At 32.2% G+C, this 26,398-nt stretch overlaps 1 protein-coding gene across 3 annotated transcripts in view; it reads left to right on the top strand.

Annotated features, from left to right (window-relative positions):
* LOC118188176 (uncharacterized) overlaps window positions 1-26,398 on the top strand; it is a 155,810-nt gene that overhangs the window by 81,209 nt on the left and 48,203 nt on the right. For all 3 annotated transcript variants that reach the window (XM_085813508.1, XM_085813506.1, XM_085813507.1), the window contains one exon: window positions 21,052-21,319. In XM_085813508.1, the coding sequence (XP_085669634.1) occupies window positions 21,157-21,319 (163 nt within the window). In that variant the 5' untranslated portion in view covers window positions 21,052-21,156. The remainder of the gene's footprint in view (window positions 1-21,051; window positions 21,320-26,398) is intronic.

The raw sequence follows: 26,398 nt of genomic DNA, 5'->3' as shown, positions 1-26,398 counted from the left end.
TTTTAAAGTAAAATTTCCCAAAATTTTTTTGAAATGAAGTCCTTAAAAAACCTCTAAAAATTCCCAGAAATTTCTCAAAAATTCCTTTAGGAAGTTAAATAAAACTTAAATTTGATGAAAGAAAATATTAAAAGTTTAATGAACTTGATTTCAATTGGTATATCAAAACTTAACTAAATACTGGCTAAAGTATGGAAAATTAGAAGAAGATTAAAATCTTCACTCAATTCGGGCTATAATTGAGACTTTTGAAAAGAGTTGGCCCTTTATTAGTAAAAGGAAAGAATCCAGCATTGATTAAATATACATATTTACAAAATATTTACAATAAAAATTTACAATAATTTCTCTACTCTTTTATATCCTTCATTACCCTCCAGCTAAGGTTTAAGGTAATGTTATCATATCCAAAAGAGCCAAAAAATTATAAAGTAAAGTTAAGGCGTGCCTTTTTAATATATAAATTAATAAATTTTGGTGGTACTTGGTTATCAACTTGTACATTAATTAGTTTTATGATTTCTTCCTTTAAATCATCATTTTCAGTGCATATATTTTTTATTCTGATAATTTGGCTATGAAACGTGTTTTCTATTACTTTTCTAGAGATATTAGAGTTCCAATTAATTAGTTTAATAGTAGGAAAATGGAAATTCCTTCTTTTATCAAATAATTTAATTTTGCTGTGTTTAATAATTTGCAGGTCTAGGAATTCAATAGTATCTTGATTCGTATTCGTTTTATTAAGTGTTAAACTATTTGGGTAAATTGTGAATTGCTCGAAAGTAGAATTATTATTGAAAGTTATAATATCATCCATGTATCTAAAAGTATGAGCAAATAGCTTTAATTCATTTTTATTTAAACTGAGTTGGAATTTATATTCAAATGTAAAAAGAAATAGGTTACAAATTTGTGTAGAACTGTTTGCTCCCATAGGAATTCCTCTAACTTGCTGAAAGTCCTTGCAGCAATGGCGCAAAGAATATTTAATTAAATATGTATTTAAATTTAATTTTTTTAATTAAATTCAATTTATTCTTATGAAACAATTTAATATTTAAAGAAATGTATATATTAGAAAATTTAAAGGTTGTAGAAATGTATAAGTGTATTTAAAAATTTTAATATAATTCTGAAAAAAAAAAGACAGGTTTCTTGTAAGAATTCTAGTATTTTAGTTGAATTATGATAATCTTGATTTTGAAATCATTTGTTTAATATTATCTTGAGTTATATAAATTCTTGATTTAAATCCTGATGCTTGAATAGGAATGTTATGACAATAATTCTTGATGAAATTTATTTGAAAATTTACTTGATATTCTTGAAACATATGGTAAGTTTTACATGTTCTTGATATTTATGTGACATTTCTTTATTACAAAAACTTGAATTTGTATTGAAATGCATAATGATTCTTGAAAATAATTCTTGAAAATGTTCATGTAACACTGATAATCTTGATTGTTCTGAACTACAGTTCAGCCAGGCCAGTGTGTAAGAAATTTTACGTGGAAATATATTTTAATCGCCAAAGAGGGCGTAAATCTTTTATGATGTATATATACTTCTTGTTCTTGGATCTGGCACCGTCAGTTGAATGTGTGTTAGACGTGAATAAACTTAGCAGTTTAGAAACCTGATTTGCAGTTTTCATGTATCTTGATGTTATGTGTGATTTGAATTAGTGTTTTTTGAACCAAGATATCTTGCAATTCTTGACAGTTAATATAATATTTTAAATGTACCGGAAAAATGGCTGAAGGGAATACCAAACGTTAGATTTAAAAACTGCATAGAATTTTACTCTGTAGGAAAACTTCATAAAAAAAAGCTATTACGTATAACAAAATTACAATGAAATAAGCAATATCCCTTAATACAAATATTAATTATCCTAATAAATAAATTAACCAACTTCCCTTTGCAAAATCTTAAGAACTCAAATGGTATAAAGGAGGTTAAGAACTTTGTTTCCTAAAAAAAATCACTCAAAACTTTTCAATATCTTAGAAACAGTGAAATGAGCAATAAATAACATAAAAGAATACAAAAAACAAAAAATTCTGAAAAGCAAATTATAATTAATGATATTTTATGTTATATTTTCAAGAGAAAAAAAATTAGGTGCTACTTTGGTAGAGGGTTGCACGGATTTTTGGCGATTTACATTGGCGCAATTGTTGGTGCAGTTTTTACAGTCATCAGCCATCTTGAAAAATGCTGTTTTTATGTATTTTACGCATATAGTAAAGTATTCGAAACTTTAAAAAAAAAATATCGTTAAAAATAATGGATTAATTTTTTGTTGAAAACATTGTTTTTTAAGATGGCTGGCAAATGTAAATAAATACATTTACTAAGATTATAAAATGCTAAAGTAAAGTTAAATTATTACTTTCATATAATAGAATAAAAACACCGCTATAAAAACATTGCAGAACATTTAATTGGATTAAAATATTACTTAAATTGAATATCGAATTAAAAACATCATACCAGCGTTTAAAAGAATTAAAATATTACTTAAAGACTTTAAAATAAGTTTTATAGGAATTAATTATTTAACATTAAAACATATGTGGCAATAAATATCTCAGGAATTTTTGAAAACATTGTATTAGTTTTTTAATAAAAGTTGAAGTATACAATTATAAAGTGAAAGAAAATTATCGACTTACATTTTTTAAAGTATTTTACCTGTCGTATATTGATAAGTACCACAAAAAAAGGGAGGGTCTTCTAACGATCTTTCATCTGTGATCCACATCTCTCGCACTTCATCGAAGAAGCAATTAGCGAGGTTTTCTCAAAAAATTTTAAATAAATTTCATCTGACGTTATTAACAATTTATAAATAAATCTTTGATTAGAAAAGCCAGGTTAGCCAAAATAAGGTCTCGGAGGTCAATTTTTTTATTCCAATACCACTAATTCTTGGTAATTACCAATAACAACATTCATCTTCGAAACAGACATATCCATTCCATTTGAAATCTGAGGAATTCGAAGAGATGAATAATAAAATTTTAAAATGGCACGGTAATGCACAAATATTCAGTAACCAATCAGGGAGCTGATTACATCATGCATAGAATTAAAATTATTTAAATAATCATTCATAATAAAATCATTTTGCATTTATGCATTGTATTCATTTTTGCGCAATTATGCTTTTGTCATCGTTTAAATACAAAATGCTGTCTCTTATTTCTGAATTTCATGTCTCTCAGATGATATCTCGTGGATTTATGTCAAAAAGAACACCTGTTGCTTAAGTTTTGCACAACAGTGTACATAGGGTGAAGTTCTAGGCATTGAGCTTAGTTCAATTCCTAGAACATAAAGATGCCTGTAAAGGTTGTTTCTTTGCTGTTATCATAATGTCAAACAGAAATCAACTTTACATTAACTTTGAGGTAATTTATTAGCAAAGAGTGAAAACAATTTATTTATCAAACACTAGCAGCTAAGCTGCCAGCCTTAGTCTTAACTGAACCGGAAAAGTGCCTGAAAGGAACACCAAGTGTTAAATTTAAAAACTGCGCAGATTTTTACTCTGGAGAACAACTTCATTAAAAAAAATTATTATGCATAATAAAATTACAAGGAAATAAGCAATATCCCTTAATGCAAATATTAATTATCCTAATAAAAATATTAACCAACTTTCCGTTGAAGAAAAAAAATCATTCAAAACTTTTCAATATCTTACAAACAGTGAAATAAGCAAAAAATAACATGAAAGCAACTCAACAAAAAAATTCCGCGCAGAATTTTCCTCTGCAGAACAACTTTATAAAAAACAATCATTAAAAATGTATTATATAAATATAAAAAATTACAAGGATATATGCCAATCTCTTAAAAACAGTGACATAAGAAATACGCTGAAAAATTGTTGCCAAACCCATATTTCTAAAAGAATCAAACTATTGAAAATGATGCGATTTCATCAAAAATCTATCAACAACGATAAGCCGGGAAAATTGTTGCCAAAATCCTTTTTTAAAAGATGTGAGGTGTGAGAAGTGTACTCGGAAGCTCCATTAAAAAAATCTTTTAAAAATACTAAATATTATCATTTTTCCAAAATTCTTTTTGTAAAAGCAGTCGCAAGGATGAAAGTTTAGCTTGTCCGAAAATCAAAGAAAAATAAACTGTACAATTTTAAAAATAAACTTTTTTAGAAAAAATCCCGTTGAAAAGGAATTAAGGCTCCCTTTGTTAAATAAATTCGTATTGAATCGATTTATTGAAACACGAAATTTATTTTAAGTTCGTAAAATAGCTAAGTGCCTACGTTTCATGACGATATGAAAATGGAGTGTATAGAGTAAAATCTCGCTTTCCTATATACAGCCCATTATGTCTCAAAATGACGCAATTTCGTCACAAAACATAAAATATAAAACTTCTAATTCGAATTTTGAAAAAAATTCCTTCGAGGTGCACTGTCTCTTGTCTAGATGTACCTATGTACCAAATTTCGTAGCCGTGGGTCTATTAGCTTGCGCGCAGCGTGAACGAAAGACACACACACACAGACTCTTTATTTTATTATATGTAGAGATTGCACACTTAATGCACTACGTTTTAAAAATTCACTCATCGCTGAACCGATCAGAATATGCTTTTTGAAACTGCTAAAATCGTTTTTTATTCCGGTATTGATTTAAAAATTGCCATACTCACCAGTGGAATTTTTGGAAAAACTGATGTTTAAGATTTCTGCATTAAAATTAAAATTTCATCTAGAAAAGAAAGAAAGAATCCATTAGGGAAATTTAAGGCTTTACCTTCCAGGATAGAGCCATACCTCAGTATACGTCTGCTGTAATGTAAACGTATCGGTTCTTTAAAAGTAACTTTTACTATATACACCTTCCTGTAATTTCGAGAAATGGAAGTTACTGAAAATTCCTTTGCGGGTGGAGGGAAACTATATAAGAATAGGGACAGCATCAGCTCTCAACTGCTCTTCTGGGTCAGAGTTGACTTCAGAATATTAAGAGATCTCTGGGAAGGTTTCACTCTTTAGATGCTCTTCGCATCGGAGAGGAGGTTCTTACTAGTTTGATGTGATTACTACTGATTGTGCTCTGTCATACTCAATAGATCTGTGAGAATACTTTTGTGGAACGTTCCAGAACTGTTATACGGTATTTCTTCCGTCTTCTTAGCGTGACTTCGTGTTGTACCGGTCTGCACGCTGGACGCGTATTCCAGGGTTCCGTGGTTCGATTCCCGGCGAACGCTTGCTCATTTTTCGTCTCTCCTGCTTCAAAATAACCTAATGTCTCTACAGTAACGCCAGAACTATAAAGGGGGTGGATGATGATTCTCCACATCCAGGATTTGACGATTGGTTTCCCTAAAAGCCCCAGTCGCTGTTTAAAAGGGGGAGTATATAAGGTATTTCTCCTGCCTTCTAAGCGTGGCTTTGGGGTGTAGTGGTCTGCATGTTGGGCATGTATTCCAGAAGTCTGTGGTTCGGTTCTCGGCGAAAGCATTGCTCATTTTTCATTTCTCCTGCTTCGAAATAACCTAATGTCTCTACACTGTAAAGTGTTTCTTTGGGGAAATTAAATTTTATCTGCTAAATGTCATCAGCTTTGGCTGTATTCAATCCATTACGAATCAGTGTGCAGGCAACACTGTATTTCACTTATTCTGTCATTTGATTTTATCTGTCATTTGAAGGTATTCTTTCAATTTAAAAAATCCATTCTATAATATGTAGGTATCCTTATGCAATCCAGTTGATCACCATGAGGGATATAATTCCCCTGTTTTCGTATACGAAAGAGCGGATCTTCGGAATTCGATAACAATATCCGAATGATAACATTAACCGCAATTACATTAAGTGGCGCATACTGTATAAATGCATAAATAAAGAGGCCAACAAGTAAAAATAATGAATATGCCGTGCCAGTGTGTTATTATTTTAATCACGCTTAAGAGATAATACATATTCATTCCGAGAGACTAACTGTAATCTTTGTAAATGCCCGATCAACTGTACCTTAGTCTGTGCAATAATCTAACAGACAGTGCCGAAGGCGGCGATTTCTCGGCTAATATCCATGCAATGAACATCACGAAATGTGTGCAGCAAGAGAATTTTGACAAGCTTCATAACTCTTAGTAGATAACATGCCCTACTTTGCCTTACGGGCTGCATGTTGATCCTTAGTCCGATGTTATCGGATAGATTGTGATTGTAATATGGATTCTCACTCAGCGTAGAATAACTCACACCATGCATAATGTAAGATGGAAGGACAATTCAGTTGGTTCTCTAGTTTGTATGGCTATTCTTATACGCAACGGAATCATTTACGAACGAGAAATTTAAGTTATTTATTCCGATAAGTGAGGAAATGCAGAGAAACGTTAAACATTTTGATACAAAATGAAATAATTTGCTGAGATTTAGCTATCATCCTGTTTCAAATTCAGTAACGGATGTTTGTTCAAGTTTGAATACTGTTGTAAATTTGTAGTGATGTTTGCTTTTATTTCAGTGCGTTTTGCTTTTCATTTACTTTGTGGTATTATATATTGGTTCCATTTCCTTATTTCTTTATGTGTAGGTTTTTATATAATTTCTTAATTGCGTATTTTTTGCTTAATAGGATGTGTGACCTTTTATTGCACTAGGAATTCTTTGAAAGTTCTACGAATTTAGGTAACATTTTTTTATTTCGTCGGTTTTCACCAGAATTACAGGGAAGCTTTCCAATATTATCCTGATTTAATCAGATATATTTATCTCAACGAAAAACTAATTTTTTTATCCTTGGAAAAAATATTTTTCTGATATCATCTCAATCCACTTATTTATGTCATCTTTCACAGTTGTAAAAACAGTGCTATAAAAATGTGAGGTTATCAGTCAGAAAAACTAAAACATTTTACTTGGGATAGTTTCATAAACATGTCAACACTTGTCTTTGTCGATAGCGTTGCCTATATACATACTTAAGTTCACATAAGTTCCAAGAACAGAACTAGAGCTCAATTTATTCAATTCCGAAAACATCCTAATTAAGAGTTCGTTTTATGTAGGGTACTACAGATTTTGTGATTCTGTATCAATCATCGTTACAGTTGGGAAAATAGCTCCGTTAGAAGCCAGCCCAGACATAGATAAAAAATCACCTGACTTTTCTTGGCAACACTCGGCAGTTTATTGCTAACTTAAGGACATTCTGGAAGATTTGATAAAGGCATTTTTGAAGCCGTAGGAGAGATTTTTTCTGAAGCTTTGAGAAGGCTGACAACCTATACATATGGCTATGTTTGAACCATGCGGTTCCATAGTAAGGCCGGAAGTGATGGTCACTTTATTATCGTGGCACCAGATAGTTGGGCCATTGTTGCCTCCTATAAAAGGACAGACACTTTATATCTATTCCTTCGGTACGGCAGGCAGAATTACTAGCCATTTTGTCAGCAAATTGTGGAACTACTGTCTTAGTTTAATCTGTAAGTAATATCGGTGATCCGGAAGATTCCTTTTGAGATTTCTGAATCAGAAGTTTTTACGAGAGGGAATTGGCCTTGCGCTCACCCCCAACCTGCAGGGCCAGACCTCCAAATTTATAAGCATTCTGGAGGCAGGGGTGCCCCCCGGACACTGGGTAGCAATTTTGTCGCCTTTCACGACATTCATGAGCTACATTGGGACTATTCTTTCACACCTGCATTTCCAACCAAAAAGATAACCTTTTAGAGAATTGAGGGAGTAAGATGAAAAGGAAGACCACCCACTAGGAGGAGGATGGACAGATGATGTTGAGCAAGATTTGAGGTTAATTTAGAGTAACCGATGGAAGGCTATTGCGCCGAATGGAGTCAGGTCGAGAAAACTTGGAGAGACAACCATTGGCCTGTAACAGGCTGTGGAGCTTATGAAAAAGAATATCGGTGATCTGCGATATTTCATACGTAGTAAGGGTGATTTACTTTTGAGCTCTTTCTTCTGTTTTAAGCTACTAATTTGTTTTGAGCTGTTATTTATTTCAATAAAGGGTCCACTTCTTCCTATTCATCTGTCAGGGATATTAAATGGTCTGCACGAAGGCATAACTCTTAATACACTGCTCAAAACAATTAAAGGATATTGCGGTTTTAGGTGGATCTTGTGGCTGGGAAACGTTTTAGCTGATTGGTACAGGGTCGACAGACGTAGTAGGTTATATGAGAATAAATTACACATGTTTGGCAGAAAAAAATGCATTTTATTGCGCATTTGTGTACAAAAGGAAAAAACACAATTTGTGCATATGAGAAAAAAAAAAAAAAGAATAAAGAAAGGTGTTTTCTTCAAAGGAAATCATTTTCAGTAGGGGGGATGGTTTCCACGGACGGCCAGCAGCGTTGAACACCTTTGAGGCATGGAGTCAATGAGGCTATTAATCACAAGTTGGGGTATTCTGTCGCAATCTTCCAGAAGAGCTCTTTCCAGTTCTTGGAGAGTTTGTGGGGGTGGTTGGCGGCCAGCAACTCGTCTTCCTAGAGCGTCCCAAACGTGCTCTATTGGACTCATGTCTAGAGAACATGCTGGCCATTCCATTCGTACGATTCCTTCCTCGAAAAGGAAATCCTCCACCAGGTTAGCACGATGTGGCCTGCAGTTATCGTCCATTAAAATGAAGTCATCTCCGATTGCTGCAGCGTAAGGGACTACAATAGGTCTGAGGATCTCATCCCTATATCGGCGACCAGTCAGAGGTCCATCTCGAATGATGTAGAGGTCTGTGCGCCCGTCAATGGAGATGCCACCATACATCAACACTCGCCCACCGCCAAATCTGACACTTTCGTGCACGAATGCAGGATTATTCCTACTGCCATGGTCCCTCCAGATGAAAATACGCCTATTATCAGGATGAACAGAAAAACGGGACTCGTCAGAAAAAAGAACATTGCTCCATTCATTTCTCCTCCAGTTTACATGCTCTGTTGCCCACTCCCTGCGGTCACGATGATGCCTTGATGTTAGTCTAACACATACCATTGTTCAGCGAGCATACAGACTTACACCATGGAGCCGGTTTCGGACAGTCTGAGTTGAAACCCCGGTGCCAGTAGCCGAGTGAAGGTGTTGTTGGAGAAGAATAGCATTCATATTTCGGTGTCTCCGAGCCGTTAACACTAAATAACGATCTTCATTGGATGTTGTTGCCCATCTACGACCTTGCCCTGGTCTTCGGCCTGCACTTTCAGTTTCCAAAAAACGGTTCCAGATCCTGGAAATCACACTTTGTGACACTCAAATGGCTTGCGCTACTTCGGCTTGAGTTTGGCCCCCTTCTAACCTACCAACAACTCTCCAAGCTTCTGAATTGGTTAAATAAATGACTTCGCTGAGACATTGTACTCATCGAAACAAAGCAGTCACTGAATGTCGATCATCCTTGTCTTCATTGTCGTTTATTCAGTTGAAAGTCAAATTTCATTTGCTGCCGCTGAAGCGACGTTATTGACGTCAAACTCAAAATTAGCATACTCCACAGTTTGAAAATCAGAAAAATTTGCATTTGTGATTCTTTTCTTCCATTTTTGGCAAAATAATTTCGCTTATATTTTTATTTTATATAAAACTTACGATATCCTTTAATTGTTTTGAGCAGTTTAATACCGAGTTATGTTAAAGGAAGAATAAGTACCATAAATTCATTAATATGTCAGCTTTTAGATTCTCTTAAGACCAAAACATTCTATGACAGGAAAGAACAAAGCCGGAATTAATTCCTGTCTTAAGTCGTACAGTTTAGCATAATGATAATGTAAGGAGTTAGAAATTAATTTAGGGGATGAATTAATTTGATTAATTTTGAGGCAATTTATTTTTAGCTTTGTAGAGTTATTATATTACTTTAAATAACTAGTTATTTACAATTCCATCTGTACTGTCACTTTTATTTTCTGCTTCCTCAGCAGAATACAAATCTGATTAGATAGTATTTAAGATTTTACTCTCATAAAATCCCCGAGGCTAAACCGGGACACCAGGTCATGTCTCGGAGACCATCAAGAGGCAATGCAAACTACAGACACCTGGGGGTCTGACCTGTCGTCTAAATGCTCGCCTCCAGTACTATGCAAGTTGCTCATACCAGCTGAATTACCAGCGCCATCGGTACTAACACTTATGGCACTCCTTCTCCCTCGAACTGTACAGAAGATCTTTCCTCGAGTTCTGGAACCACATGGCTCTTTTTTTTATTCCGCGGTTCCAAGACTGCCTGTTGCCGAGGTACAGATCCAAGCCAGTACAGTAAACGACTGCCGGTTGGGTTTATATAGCAGTATGTCTACTAAATCATTACTTGACTACTACATTTTCTTATCGGAAATTTTAAATGCTTTTTGGTCAAGGCACATTTTTTCCCTATGCGCAATGCATTTTAGCTTAGAATTAATTGACCAATCGATTTCAAATTTCACACAGATGTTTTTTTTACTTATTATTAGTACAAGGGAGCTTTTTCCCTGAACGACTATTGTTTTCGTTTTGCGATTTTGCGTTGAATCACTATAAATGTCCATTTCACAGGATGTCACAGATCCATGCATACACAGATTGGACTTTTTAAGGAAATACAATTTTTCCTTTATATTGTTTATTATTGTAATGTAATGCTTATTAATGCATTTATGCCACAGTTGTAAGTTTAGCTTCCTGTCCAGGGATTGTACTGCCCGGGACGTGCAGTCCTTGGGAAGGGGGCAGTGTTACGAATTTGGTATTTAAAAAGCTAATGTTAGTTCAATTATAAATTAAATGGTTTTATTTCTCGCGCAGTGCAGCGCGTGACGAATATTAAAAGAAAGCTAAGCCGGAAAATTGAAAATACAAGAGCGCGTGCATTAAATAAATAAATATCTCTTTTTGATTTCGAGAAAGTACTGGAAAATTCTAGCGCGTGATTTTAAAATCTTATAAAAGGAGGAAAACATCTCAGTTTGTAGTAGTTGCTTAGTTTGTTGTTGTTTAGAAAACTACTGTTGTTGATTGTAGCGAATTCGCGGATTAGCGTTCTTTAGCTGTTTTGAATTACGTTCTATTGGACATTTGAGTAGTTAAAAGAAAACTACTGTGAGATATTGTAATACTGCATGATAATTTGAGAAAATTTAAGCATTTTTGTTGTGATAATAATAAATTTTTGTTCATTTTTCTTCGGACTTGTGCATTCATTTCATAACGAACCCCTAGGCACGCAACAATATATTGGTTCTATTTCCTTATTTCTTTATGTGTAGGTTTTTATATAATTTCTTAATTGCGTATTTTTTGCTTAATAGGATGTGTGACCTTTTATTGCACTAGGAATTCTTCCAAAATTCTACGAATTTAGGTAAAATTTTTTTATTTCGTCGGTTTTCACCAGAATTACAAGGAAGCTTTCCAATATTATTCCGATTCAATCAAATATATTTATCTCAACGAAAAACTAATTTTTTGATCCTTGGAAAAAATATTTTTCTGATATCATCTCAATCCACTTATTTATGTCATCTTTCGCAGTTGTAAAAACAGTGCTATAAAAATGTGAGGTTATCAGTCAGAAAAACTAAAACATTTTACTTGGGATAGCTTCATAAACATGTCAACACTTGGCTTTGTCGATAGCGTCGCCTATATATATACTTAAGTTCACATAAGTTCCAAGAACAGAACTAGAGCTCAATTTATACAATTTCGAAAACATCCTAATTAAGAGTTCGTTTTATGTAGGGTGCTACAGATTTTGTGATTCTGTATCAATCATCGTTACAGTTGTGAAAATAGCTCCGTTATAAGCCCAGACATAGATAGAAAATCACCTGACTTTTGTTGGCAACACTCGGCGGTTTATTGCTAACTTAAGGACATTCTGGAAGATTTGAGAAAGGCATTTTTGAAGCCGTAGGAGAGATTTTTTCTGAAGCTTTCAGAAGGCTGACAACCTATACATATGGTAGAGAACCAAGCCAGTACAGTAAACGACTGTCGGTTGGGTGTATAATAGCAGTATGTCTAGTAATCATTACTTGAGTACTACATTTTCTTATCGGAAATTTTAAATGCTTTTTGGTCAAGGCACATTTTTTCCCTACGCGCAGTGCATTTTAGGTTAGAATTAATTGACCAATCGATTTCAAATTTCACACAGATGTTTTTTTTACTTATTATTAGTACAAGGGAGCTTTTTCCCTGAACGACTATTGTTTTCGTTTTGCGATTTTGCGTTGAATCACTATAAATGTCCATTTCACTTTTCAAACTCTTGCCACCAAATGCTAGAGCACTGCATTATATTTGAAGAAATTAAATAATGAAAAATCTGCATAAATGTATGTATATTTTCCACATTGTGATAAAACAACAGTACATAGAGCCATCGAATTTCCTACTGCAAATCCAAGCCATGTTGAAGCTGAAATTTGGAATTTGTTTTATTATCGATTTCATATTTTGTAAAACTTTAATGAATTTTTGAGTAAAAAACTCAACGATTTAAAAGCGAGCAATGGCAACAACTATACCGACAATGTCAAATTGGGCCATTTTCATCAATGTACCTTTTCTCAAAATCTGTTGTAGATACAAGCTTGAATTTTTTTCTGTAATTGAAGTATACCTATCTGATTATACTGAAATGAGCTTTTGAAGCATTTTGAATTTTAGAGTAAATTACAGAATATTTTGTTAGGCATAGTAAATTTTTCTCACACAAAAAAATAAAAAAAAATTTTTTTTCTAAGTTTACTTCAAAAAGCTCATTTCAGTAAATATTAGGGAACCTAATAAATAAGCCATAAAAAGTTCAGATACCTGTGAGCAGTAGTTCCTGAGAAAAGGTACATCGAGTATAAAAAAATCACGTTTGGAGAAAAACGCGTTTTTATGTAAAAATCCTCATTGATCAAAGCAGTAGATGTCAAATTAAAACTAGATTTTTTTTACAGTTCTAATTTTCATAGAGATTAAAGAATGGCATTTTTAGAAAGATTAAAGTGTAAAGAATTTGAAAATGCAAAAATACAAATTCACAATTTTTTGAAGATTTTGGAGTTTCAACACCCCTTAAAAAACGCCCCTTTGGACTTAATTTAAAATCAGAAACCTTTCAGATTTTTTTTTTGTTTTTGTTTTTTGTTTTTGTAATATATCTTGAAACTAAAGCACCATTCAAAAATCAGTAATAAATATTGTTTGCAATAAACTGTTTGTAAAAAAATAATTCGATTAAAGAACCTTGAATTATTTTTGTTTTAGAATGTTAAGTTTAGCTTCAAGGTCTGTGCGAGATCTTATTTTAACGGAAACATTTTGAGTTTTTCATTTCAGATAATTAGAACGATCTGTAACCAGTGCGGCATAGGAAAAAAAATCAAGTCAACTTTGAACAACTGTAATGTTGCGTTATTTTCATATCTTATGACACAAAAGATCAGCTTTTTATAGAGTTTATCGTCAACATTATAATGGGTTTTACCAAAATGTAATAAACCTTTTCATATTTTATAAATAAATTTGTAAAAGATGCCTGCTTGCAAGGACCCTTCTTTCTGAAAGTCTTTACGAAAGAAATGAATTACTGTTATTTAATTCAAAACATTTAAAGTGTTATATATCTTTGAAACACAATTTTTCACAGACATAAAGCAGCATTTCAACACGAAGATAAGCCTGAGAAAATGCAAATAAAGGGAGATTATTTGAATTTCATCGACCTTTGCGAATTTCCCTTTTCGCAATATCTAATAATAAGAGCGTACATCCTCCAAAAAGAAAAAAAAGAATTTCCTTTCAATAAATTGAGAAACGCTTCCTGTAATAAATTTCTGCTAAACTCATTCATGCTATTATCCTTTGGAACAGAGCCAACAACGTGAAAAACAAATGTATGAATTGCAAATATATATTATCCTTTGGTTCACTTTTTCTTCTTTTTCTTGAGGAATGAATGTATTTTACGCGAGCATTAATGAAAGGATTGAATGAGCTTTATTTTGAATTCAAAAGTTGTTCTATACAGCATTTAAATATTGACTTCGCTTGCAAACTTCTACGTGTTGTTTTTGGATCATGAGGGATGGTTTGCTTATGTAGCATTTCTTTGTTTCTGTTATTTACAAAAGAGCTGTCTTTTCATTGCTTACAAGAATCCAACATATTTTGAACTATTTTTCTTAAGCACTTAGTCTCACTTGTTTTGGCAGCATACACTAAATATTTAGCCAACCATTTACCTGGAAATTTGGACATTTCTTATATTGTTCTCTACAGACACGTCTTTCTTTGTCTTAATTTTCACCCTACAGTTGAAGTGAAGGTTTTATTACTTCCTTGTGGGAAGCACAAAAAAAAAGTATTGTAATCGCGAAAAAATTCAGGCATCATGTTTCAACGAAAATATCCATTTTGACCGCTATCGAATACAGTTTAACGATGTTTTTGCGTGACATCTGTAAGTCCTTAGTCAAATTAGCCCTCACATGCTTTGGTGTAATCATATGACGCGAACCAGAAGAATTATTTTGGCTTCTCTTTGAGAGCAGCTTTTTGCTAATCTGATATATATTGTCTGGATTAAATTCAGAAAAATTCTACACGAAACTGCAACACTGTCAACCTAAAAAGCTTCTACACTTATCAAATGTGCCTAACAAAACGGCGTTCAATTTCTATTCCCATATGTAGATTTTTAGGCAAGAAGGCGACACAGCATCACCTACGCAGATTGCCGAGAAAATTTCTTTAAATCTGTGGATTGACGAAATATGGGCTGCAGAAAAGGTAAAGGAAGGCAACTGACATAAAATTTACCGTTAAAACGTCCTGAATCATAAACTCCTCAACGTAAAGGAAAACAATTGTCGTTATGCTCTTTGTTTTAGTTGAAAGAGCCACTAGTGTTTAAATGCGTAGGATTATTCACGGAACTATGAGGATGTTATTCAACAAATAAAACACACATATATTTTATTTTGTTTTCATTTATTGCATTGATTTATTCAAAATGACCAGTCGATGATATGAGAAATAGAATACATAATTTAAGATGACTGCACTTATGTTCCTAGTGAATGTTGATCTATGACTGATTGCCGAGTGTCCTTCGATAGTTACTTGGCACCCTGCTGAGATTGAAATATTTTATGAAATCAAATGCCTTTTTCATTTCGTTTGACGTCTAGATTGAAATCTCTCATCAAACTAATAGGAACTTCTTTATCTTCACAAACGCTTCATCAGTAATAAAGTACTTCAGTAAACCCTTCATCGATCAATTAGTCTCAAAATATTTCATGAATAAACTATGATCTTCAAATTTCCTGAATTAACAGCTGGATGAATATATACAGATGCTAAATAAATCTGGATTGTGTGTTAACTCTTTGCGGCACAGTGTGTTCGGTCTGCACACACCTTAAACTTTTCTTCTGTCGCACAGAAAAATTGAATGAAAAAGGATTTATAGGTTACTTTAGGTTACTCAGAACCTTCTTTATTTATAGTAGATGGCAGCTCAACACAAACCAGTCCATATATTTTAGCCATGTTTAGTTTTTTAAACTGTATGAAAAATGTATGTAAATGTATATATATATTTACATACATTTTTCAAAGAAATCTTCCAGATTTTTTTAGGGTATAAAAGGAAGTGTTTGAGAAGAAATTTCTATGTTATTTTTTTTTGGCTGTATGCTAATCTCCTTATTTTATATTAGTTTTAAATTTTTACCTTGAAATCTTGCCTAAAATCAAACGGCGAACCCAGGTGTGCCCAGACCAGGCTCACCAATAATCTAGGACAACTGAGAGTCTGTATTCTTTCTTTCTTCGCATCTCATCGGTCAAATCATTGACAACAATGCTCGTTTCAGCACTCTTTCCGAAGCTCTATTCAATCTGTATGCCACTTTGGGCACACCCACAGAATTAAAACGATAATTGCTATCTTCACAAAATTTGACTTGTGTACTCCTCTAGGCCTAATTAGACTGCCTACCTTTTTTTTTTTTTTTAAATCAAAGTTCCGACTTTAAAAGGTAGCGTGCTGGAAAGGGTTAAAAATTACATCAACCGTACAATTATCGCTGCTTCTGAATCCTGTATTATCTTACGTTGCTTAACAGTAAATGTGTTTGGTACACAATCAGCTATACTCGTCAACTTTCTATTATTCGCAACACCATTAGCTCGGCCAAATAAAATAAAATAAGGCAAACACCACCTGAACACACTGAAACACACTGACTGTCTCTGCTCGACTGTCTACCAGACGAACGTGGCACTCACAAGCGCTCGCGCATGCTCATGGAGCTTTGACTTTACCAAAATTTTGACGCGTTACTATGCGTATACCTTACGTCCAATTTTGGTTTTTCCTAATGTGCTTTTCATCTATCTAATAATGTGTTTAGACTGATTGTTACATTTGTTAAATAAATTCGTATTGAATCGATTTATTGAAACACAAAATTTATTTTAAGTTCGTAAAATAGCTAAGTGCCTACGTTTCATGACGATGTGAAAATGGAGTGCGTAGAGTAAAATCTTGCTTTCCTATAGCCCATTATGTCTCAAAATGACGAGATTTCGTCACAAAACATAAAATAAAAAAAATTCTAATTTGAATTTCGAAAAAATCGCTTCGAGGTGCACTGGCTCTTGTCTAGATGCACCTATGTACCAAATTTTGTAGCCGTGGGTCTATTAGCTTACGCGCAGCATGAACGAAAGACACTCACAGACTCTTTGTTTTATTATATGTAGAGATATGGCTGCTATGGTAAGAAAAATTAAGCTTAGCCATACTTAACCAATTTTTAAATTGTTGTTAATTCTACAATTTTTGCATGCAGATTAACTAAAGGCATAAAACCCTTAACTAGAAGATAAGAATAACATAATGCAATCATTTTTAAAGCAAAAATACACAATTTACCAACATATAAAAATTTAAAAAAAAAAAAAAAAAACTGAGCTCACTGAGCGGAATAACAAATTGGGCATATATATATAAATATATACCCAATCTGTTATATGTATAAATTATATATATATATATATATATATATATATATATATTTACATACTTTTGGTGCCACCAATTGCAACCAAAATAGGAGGGGCACAATAACATGTTATAGCAGTCCTATATACAAAATTTCAACGTTTTGAGGCTACTTGTTTTTGAGTTATTCGAGATAACATATGTACGTACTCACATACAGACGCCATGAAAAAAATCTCTTTTGATTCCATTTTAAATCAGTTTCATAATTCATTTGGAGAAAAGGAGTCCTTTATTCTGTGATTATGTACATATGTCATGCAAAAACATTGTTAAAATTGCAATTAATAGCCGTCAAAATGGATATTTTTTTGAAATATACCTAGAATTCTTTGTGATTACAATACTTCGTACAAGGAAGTCAAAAAGGAATCATATCTATATAATTAAATCATAAAAAAAGGGAGGATTTATCTATAAAGATTTTAGAACGTTGAAATACAGCAAGAAAACATGTAAAAATGACAAATTATTTGTGAAATTGGATATCTTGCACATTGTTGCCAGATTTTGGCGTGCATTCTAAAAATTTGGCAATTTCTATTAAGGTGGTTGCGCTAATATTTTGTAAGTGCATTTGGATCACCTTTTTAACATGTGTAATGGATTAACCTTTGAAGTTAGTAATGAAACTGAATTTTGGATCAGAGCTCATTTTTTGAAATCAAAATTTTGGAGTCCTAGTGGGTCATAGAATAAAAGTCAATAATAGAAAATAATAATTAAATATCAAAGATCAAGTAATGTAATGCTTAAAAAAATGCTACTTTCAAATTAAAAATTGGTTAAAAATCAGTCATGTTATAACATAGGCAAGAACTGTATGCATTATATGAGGCATTATATAATTTGTTATTAAAGTATTCTCTCTTCTTCGGTAAATAAAATCCTTACTGAGTTTAAGTTCTCAGGAATTCTATGTGCATCTTCTTTCACATAAATGCAGTGACCAGATAGTACTAAGGTGGTACTAAGTTTCTATAGGTGGCAGAATATTTTAAATCTTGAAAGAAAGAGAGAAATCTGTATCTGCCTCTTCTGAAATATACAGAATTTTTTTATCAATCCTTGTCAGTCTAAGGCTGTTTTGTTTAATTTTCAGTTGTAATCATAAATCATGGGAAAAAAAAAGCAGCTCTTTTTTTATTTTATTTTATTTGCGAAAGTAAGGTAAGTTCTGAACAAAATGTAATATCATGACTTGTAAAAATGCAAACATTTTTATAATTTCTTTTAATGTAGTCATAGTCTTAACGCCAGTCTGATTTTTTAATAAAGATTAAATTATGCCTCATTTTTTGTACAAATTATAACATTGATAGCAATAAAAACATTGAATTTAATCAATATATGCATTAATTAAAAATTCAACTTCATTTTTAAAGAAAATATTGTTGTGGGCTACGGGTTCATTGAGACCTCTTTTAAATAATAACTTCAGGTAAACATTAAAAAATTAACAATTTGTTATTAAAGTTAATTATATATAGTAAAATAAATAATAGCAAATAGCTTAAGGAGAATCGGATATACAAGACATTTCATCAATTGCCATTATCACGTACGAAGCAAACTTTAAATTTACAATTAATACCATGTGGCGAAGTCGAGATTGGATAATTTCTCTTCATGAAAGATATATGGATGCAAAGCAAAATTGAGAAAGTCAAGATGGTTCATCGTGATTCATGGAATCTATAATATGCCAGTGACTGGACAAATGCTTCAGACAAAGATCAATGAATCTACCAAAAATGGGAAAGATTGTCTTTTTGCTCTCAAGTAACTGGCTGGACTGGTTTAAGGAGTAAAATGTTTCTTCAGAAAAATTGTTGGAGAATCATAGTGTTTCAGAATCTGCTTTTGAAATATGCGAGCAATTAAATTTAGTTTGATGTTCGTATTTGTTACAATCGAAAACATAAATTCTGCGCACATGAAGCTACGGCGTGTTTTGCATAATGACGCCATTTTCGTCAGGCGATGAGAGTGATGTTAGAAAAAAATGTCATGTCTTATGTAGTCAGCTTAGACATATAAGAGCTAAGTGACAATGGATATGATGTCGCCTTCATGCTGGATTCATGTAACGTTTGGGACTGATATCCACACCACCACGCAGAACATATAGCCGACTGTCTAGAGTTGGCTGTGGCTGAATGGCACAGTATATTTTTCACAATTTTGTTTTCTGCTATGGCAATGCCCCCCCCCCGCCTTTTTTTTTTTTTTTAATTTCACTGTAAAATCTTGACAGTAGCTATCTAAATCTAATTATTTTCCTGCCCTCTATAAGGCAACGTAAAATGCCAACATACTGCCAGAAATTTGAGAAAATAGTCTTTGCTCTCAGGAGCTTGTTGGCCTATTATCTTTGTTGGAATACCCGCTTATAGAGAATAGCATTGTAATCAATTTTGGATAATTGCTGTTAATTTTTGCAGTTGTTTCTGTTCACTTTTTCCATTTAGTAAATTTGCCGTTTTATTTTTCATCTTGTATGACTGTTGAATAATGATAGCAAATGCAATATTTTGTCATAAATTTTTCAAATGCTTTGAGTAGTTAAAATTAAAACAGGAAAAAGCTGAGACCCCCTATCCATAATAAATACACGTTTTCTCAAATGCAGAACAAATCTTTAACCTGGTGAAGACATGGATGTAAATTTTCTGTCCCTTCATAGGATGTAACAGTGGCCTGTAGGCCACCATTACATCTTTTTATGGATGCACCTAATAGGTGCCTCGATAAGACCATCACTTCCTGCTTTGGTAGTAGTAATAGTAGTAGTACATAAGTAGTGGCCAACACCTTACCAGTAGTACTTAAGTAGTGGCCAACAATTATAATGGCTAATGCACGCTATTGGAGGGGGGTAATTAACAATTGTTAAATGTGTTTTTAATTATTTGTATAAATTAATGAAATTAAATATTAATTTGTGAAATTAATAAAAATGAAAAATTATGAAAAAATTAATGAAAAAATATTTGAAACTTCATTAAGCATAAACTGATACTAAAAATATTTCTAAGTGTCTACAAGGTCACAAGAGTGCACTTCTTAAACTTTCATGAGAATGTAATCATAATTAATAATAAAGTAGTAAATTTTATGGAACTGGAAAAAGTTTAAAATTCATATTTGAAGATTTTGTTGTTAGCTGAGAAAAGAGACCAGGCGATTATATGTGAATGCTCATTTACATTTTTGCAGATAATGAAAATAAAGAATTTTAGGAAATATTCATATATTTTTGCAGTATTAATATGTAAAGCAGTATTAATATGTTGCGGTATTAATATGTAAAGCAAATTTTCTGTACTAAGTATATGGGACATACAAAGTGCACTGAAAAAGCAAAAGTTGGTATTCATTTTAGATTCGATTTCAAATTTTGTAAGCAAGTAATTTTTCTATTGACTGTGGAATTGATTAAATTTGGATTATTTAAGTCGTAGTCTGTAAAGTAATACGGTATAGAATATTTTAAAACAGTGTGATTGATTGTATACACATAAAGCAGAACTATTTAAAAAAGAATTAACTTTCAGTACTATTCCAAACTCAGGACTTTAAAGGGAATGTATATATTAAGAGTTATTTCAAATCCAAAGGATCAAAATAGAAAATTTATCTAGGTATTGTGTTCTTCATCTAGTATTATTTTACTCTAATTTTATGCATTTCATGTTCATAATTTTTTCTGGCATATTTTATATTAATTTATGAATTGTATATAGAAATTTAAGGATCAATTTTTGAAAGCAAAAATCAACTTCTTTTCCACTTTCATTTATTATTAATATTAAATATATTTTTTAACTGTATATCGGTGCTAATATTAGTAGTAGAAATTTTAATTGATAACTTGCTAAAATTAAATTACGTATTACGATTGAATGTGTGCAATTATTTTAGTAAAAATATTTATTACTAAAATTTTGATAAATTTCAGGTTGACAGGATGGGATTTAATGAGGATTTAAATATGCATCATTGCCACCACTTCATTTTAAAGCAGCTGTAAAGTTGTGAGATTTTAAATATGTGATATTTGAGAATGGTCCGTCCTACTGGAGATGAATCAAGACAAGTGCCAATTGCTGAAGTTAAACCTGACAGCTGGGGACACACTATTTCTCAAGATCTCCAAAAAGATGATACAGTAACTCTTACCAAATCACAGTTTCAACAGATTTTAGAAGCTATTGGACAAGCCCATGGTAAACAATATTGGCACCTTGTTAAACAATATCTTTAATATACTTTGAAATGTTGTGTATTGTATGAAAAAATTTAAAGAAAAAAAAATCTGTGAAAAAATTGATAAAAATGAAGAAATGTAAAATTTAATTTGTTGATGGCAAGATGCCTATGAAAAGTGTGCATTGTAAAATTCATTATTTTTCATACTTATGTGTTATTGCAACCCCTGTAATAAAAATCTTTAAATTTTCAGAATGTGAAAAACGATGTGTATAGCCATTTTTAAGGCAACCATGCTCGTAACAATCCTTCAGTCAAGCAATGTTCCATTTTCATATGTGTTCTTTTTGTTGCATCCAGAGTTAGAATGGCTTTTATCAACAAATTGTGATATTTTTAGCCTTGAACTTAATTTTAAAATAGCTGTTTGTAGAACTTGGTAATAATGTAAGAATTTGGGATAAAATGTTTGCAAGAATACAGAACTTTGCAGCAATGTCTCTGAAGGGAACAGAAAGGACATTTGTTTGCTGATGTTGTTGAGGTTTGTGGATGCTGAATCTCTGCAGTTGTGTGATTTCTTTTTAAGTGAAAACAAACCACTGAGTGCTTGTAGAGTAGAAGAACACACACACACACATACACACACACACACACACACACACAAAAAAAAAAAAAAAAAAAAAAAAAACTGCATAAAGATTTGGTGAGGAATGAGTTTTAATTTTTTAATGTGTCACATAATAAATAATAAATAATCCTAATAATCATAATTTGTATTTAATAACTAAAATTGCTAAAGTATGTTTTTTGGTACCTAAATATTATCTTGTCGACCTTGAAATTGTCACCAAGCAGTGGAATTTAGGTTCAGTTATAGATAAGCATGACATAACAGCACACTCAAATACATCTGGGCTTTCGTTTGATGCAACCCGATTGATTCTTGATTTGCTACCTTTTATTTTTATGAACAATGATATGAATTGACTGTTAATACTCTATTTTTTACTTGCATTTTTTTGGGGGGCAGAAAAATAAAATTTGGCAAGTCTTTTCTGGAAAACAAGTAGTGGTTTATTTTTAAAGGTATGAGATTCCACCATTAAAAAAACAGTGCATTCATTTATACGATATGGTCAGCTGAATATGACTGACAAAACAGTAATAGATTGAAAATTACCTGCAGAAGGTTTGCCCTCTTAGTGCTCTGCAAGAACTCCCTGTAAAATTGGAAGGCTTAACATAATAGTAGAAATTGATGGAAGCTATTTATGAACTGGATCAAATATTGTTTGCTTATTAAATAAAGAGTCATTAGTTCCTTCAGAATTCCCCAGAAGTGATTAGGGCCATCCAGTGAGTGAGTGGTAAAGTCGCTGAACATTAGTAGTTCCGTCCAAGGTTCAAATCTCGTCAAGCAGGCTGACTGCATTGGTGTTTTCTTGGTTTTCTCTGTGTGTAATGTGTATACAAGATAGTTTTCGTTATTAACCTTCTAAAATCGGGCCGAAATTCTCATAATATAGCCTTAAGACCGGCGCGATCTGAAACAGTTTTGCCCCCTCTTTGACATTTTCCTAATGAGAAAAGTCGTTAGTCCCCCCTCCATGGATGAAGTAAAATTTACATGTTTGTCGGACGCTTACGTCCCATAGTAGAGGGGTTGCTAGATTTGCAATTTTTTCAATGATTATTTTGCTTTCATTTTAAATGAGGTTCTAAATAAATAGTGCATAAATAAATATGCAGTACTGGATGCATATCCAGTGCACAATTTATTTACAACAAAATGTATGCAATGTTTATATTTCACTCACTATTTCTGATCAATCTCGTAAATAATTTGTGAATTTTTTAACTTTGTTTTCACTTTTCATTTATATTTGCGTATTTTCATATTAGAAATTAGAAAACCAGAACAAAATTTAACAAAATATAGTAAATACGGACTAGCTTTGTAAGTCTGCAGGCTGGAATGCAATTTTTAATAACATATTTTCATTAACAAAATAATGGTAATGACTAATTTAATGAAATAATAATAATAATATTTATTACCATTAGATGATTAGAATGAGATTCAATACAATTAGATTCTAAGATGAACTTACAGCAATAATAAAGCTTTACATAACAATAACAGAGATTTAAGTCTGCTTTTTTTGATAATTTTGTTATTATAATATAAAAATCAAAATCCGAGATACATTGGTTGCGCTTCATCATTTAACTTTAACAAATATTGCATTGGACTATCAGGCAAAGGAGGTATATCTTTAACAAGAATTTTTCTTTGTAAAATTGGCTTTTGTTTATGTTAGCAAAGAAAAAAAATCCGTGACCTACACATGCAATCATCAAAAGAATTTTAAGAACAGTTTTAAATGTTCATGAAGAATTAATTATACGTCAATTTCTTTTCATAGGTAGAAATTTCGTCTAAAACCATCATTATATCCAAAAGTTGAAGTCTATTTCATTTTCAACGAATATTCTATTTGCACATAATATATTTTCTAATTTATTTTAGAAAGAGTAATCTTTCACGTTTTCAAAAGAATAAGGAAATACTGGGTGTTGACCCAATGTAGTAAATCTGTTTTTCATATTTCTTCCAGTAATGAAAACGATTACCCTGAAATATTTTCAAAGCAAAATTAAGAAAACCGTTGATGCCAAATTTTGCATAAAGTATCTTCTTGTGTATTTTTTTATTTAAAGTGTGAAATTTTCTCTTTGAAAATATAAAAAATCATGAACAGAGCAAAATTAATTCATGAGAAATAACTTTGAAATGCAATAATTCCATCGTAATATGAAATAGTAGAGAAAAGTGCAATACAGTTTATTTATTCACAAATAATCCCCTCATATGCATAATTTGTGTACTGTTGATTGAGAAATATAGGTTAGTAAATTAAACGGTTATTTCAATACTTTTCCTTTATCAATATTTTTACGGGCTCTTCAGTAGAGCGGTAAAGGTGGCTGAACACTTGTAGCTCACTTGGGTTTGAATCCCGGCTAAATAGTTGGATTCATGGTTTTTGTGTAACGTAAATGCAAGCCAACTTCTCTTAGAAAGTCCTCCGCGAAGGCATAACTCCCCTTATACAGATAATTGTTGTGTGCTTTAATGTAATTCAGTAAACAAACAAAATTAATCCAATCAAACCCGAAGAACGGCGTGATTGCATGTGGAGTTTTCCACCAGGAATGTAAATGCGAGCAATTTTCTCTTAAAAAGGTTTACACGAAAGCATCCATCCCCTTAAGCAGATAGCGTTCGCATGCTTTTCCGTAATCCAATCCTAATTTTCATACATTTAATAGTAAGTTGACATACACCTTATTACAGACAAAATAACAACCTTTTTTAAAGATATTTTTTATTAACTTGTCTGAATTCCCTTTAGGAATCTCTTGAGGAGTATAAGAATTTCAGCAAATAAAACTGCCCAAAATTTTATACAATGTAACTGATGTTTTGATTCAATTTAGAAGTAACGTGAGCTTTACTGATATTTAAATACTTTTTGGCAGATCTCATCCTAAAAGAGGGTTTAAAGATAAATTGATTTTATTTAATTTACAATTAGTGAAAATCATTGAAAGCAATCACTGAATGAATGAAAATCACAAAAACTATTATGCGTACAATTGTCTCTTATTTATCTCCTGATAAATCAGACAAAATTGCCCACATAATAGAAGCACTTTGAAAGAGTTAACAGTTCTTAAAGAGTTTTATGCACTCCACAAAAAAATGTCAAAATAAAATCTTATTATTCATAAGTATGAAAAGGAAGTAAACGATAAAAGCGGTTTTACCTATTTTCTAGAAGGATATTAAATCTAAAATATTAACCTATTCTTATTTGCTATGATTAAAAAACATTAAATATGGTAATCTTAAAGAGCGTGCAAAATCGCTGACGTTTTAATCATAGCAAAAGTCAGTACTAAAAAAAATTAGCATTAAAATATGAGACAGATTGAGAGAGAGATGGCCTCTATTTGATTTTCAAGTATATTGGCACGAGACGAAACCTGCGGTTTTTGCCAAAATGTAGCCAAACTGATAAGAAGAGGGAAATAATGCGTAGCCAGCAGCTACTCTGAGCAGCAACAATGGACCACCCAGACAGAGATCTACAGATAAGCGATTCTCTAAAATAGGGAGGGCATGGATGGTACGACAGTTGTACCAACGCCGGCGTCTGAGAAAGTCATTCTCTTGGTACAACTGCTGTACCAGCCGGCTTCAGAAAGTTAACACCCCCACAAAGGCATGTCTCCCGTTTGGCAGATAGCTCTTGAGTACTTAGCCATAATCAAATAAACTAAACCGTAGAAGCAATTAGCATAATTTTGGCAAACTTCTGCCAACATTTATGGTTTGATGGTAGCCAGCTTTCACGGTCGAAGGGATAATATATAAGTACCTTCTTTTCATATGTTGATAATGTCTGTTGTTGGACTTCTAAATTAATAATGTCTACTGAATAATAAATATTGATAGTTTGGGAAAGCTTCTAAAAAAATTCAGGGAAATCACCAGCTTGCACCTATAAGTAACTTTTACCTTTTCAGTCTTGGTAATGGTAAAAATCACCAAATTGCACCTAGGTAATCCCATAATATGTATACAGTCAAAAGTCGTTAATCCGGACTCGTCGGGACTTCGGCGATTCTGGATTATCGATTTTTCCGGATTATAGATCATCAGTTTAAATCTCGTAAGATGGCATGCAGAAATTCTAAAATTAAAAATATGAAACCATAATTTATGAAATAAAGAACAATTATGATCTAAAGGGTATCAAAATTTACAAAAAAAAAAAAAGCTTAATATTTATTTGTTTACTTTATTAAACATTTCTTTCAATGTAAGTTGTTTAAGTTGCTTTGTTTTATGTAATAATACTTTGTCTTTAATTCTATAAACAGACATAATTTCTTGTTCAGTTACAAAGTTCCGCTGTTCAAGTCCCGTAATTGCTGTGCCGAGAATACCGACTAACTTGTCAATCGAAATTTTTTCGTTTTCACTAACCTCTCTGTCACCTTCTTCATGTCTTTATCCATTTTTT

The sequence above is a fragment of the Stegodyphus dumicola genome, chromosome 3, assembly GCF_044657685.1.
Source record: "Stegodyphus dumicola isolate Sdum_Otavi_A_Nest chromosome 3, ASM4465768v1".
Classification (NCBI taxonomy): Eukaryota; Metazoa; Arthropoda; class Arachnida; order Araneae; family Eresidae; genus Stegodyphus; species Stegodyphus dumicola.
The sequence above is the reverse complement of the archived record's forward strand: the minus strand, read 5'-3'. Positions and strand labels throughout refer to the sequence as shown.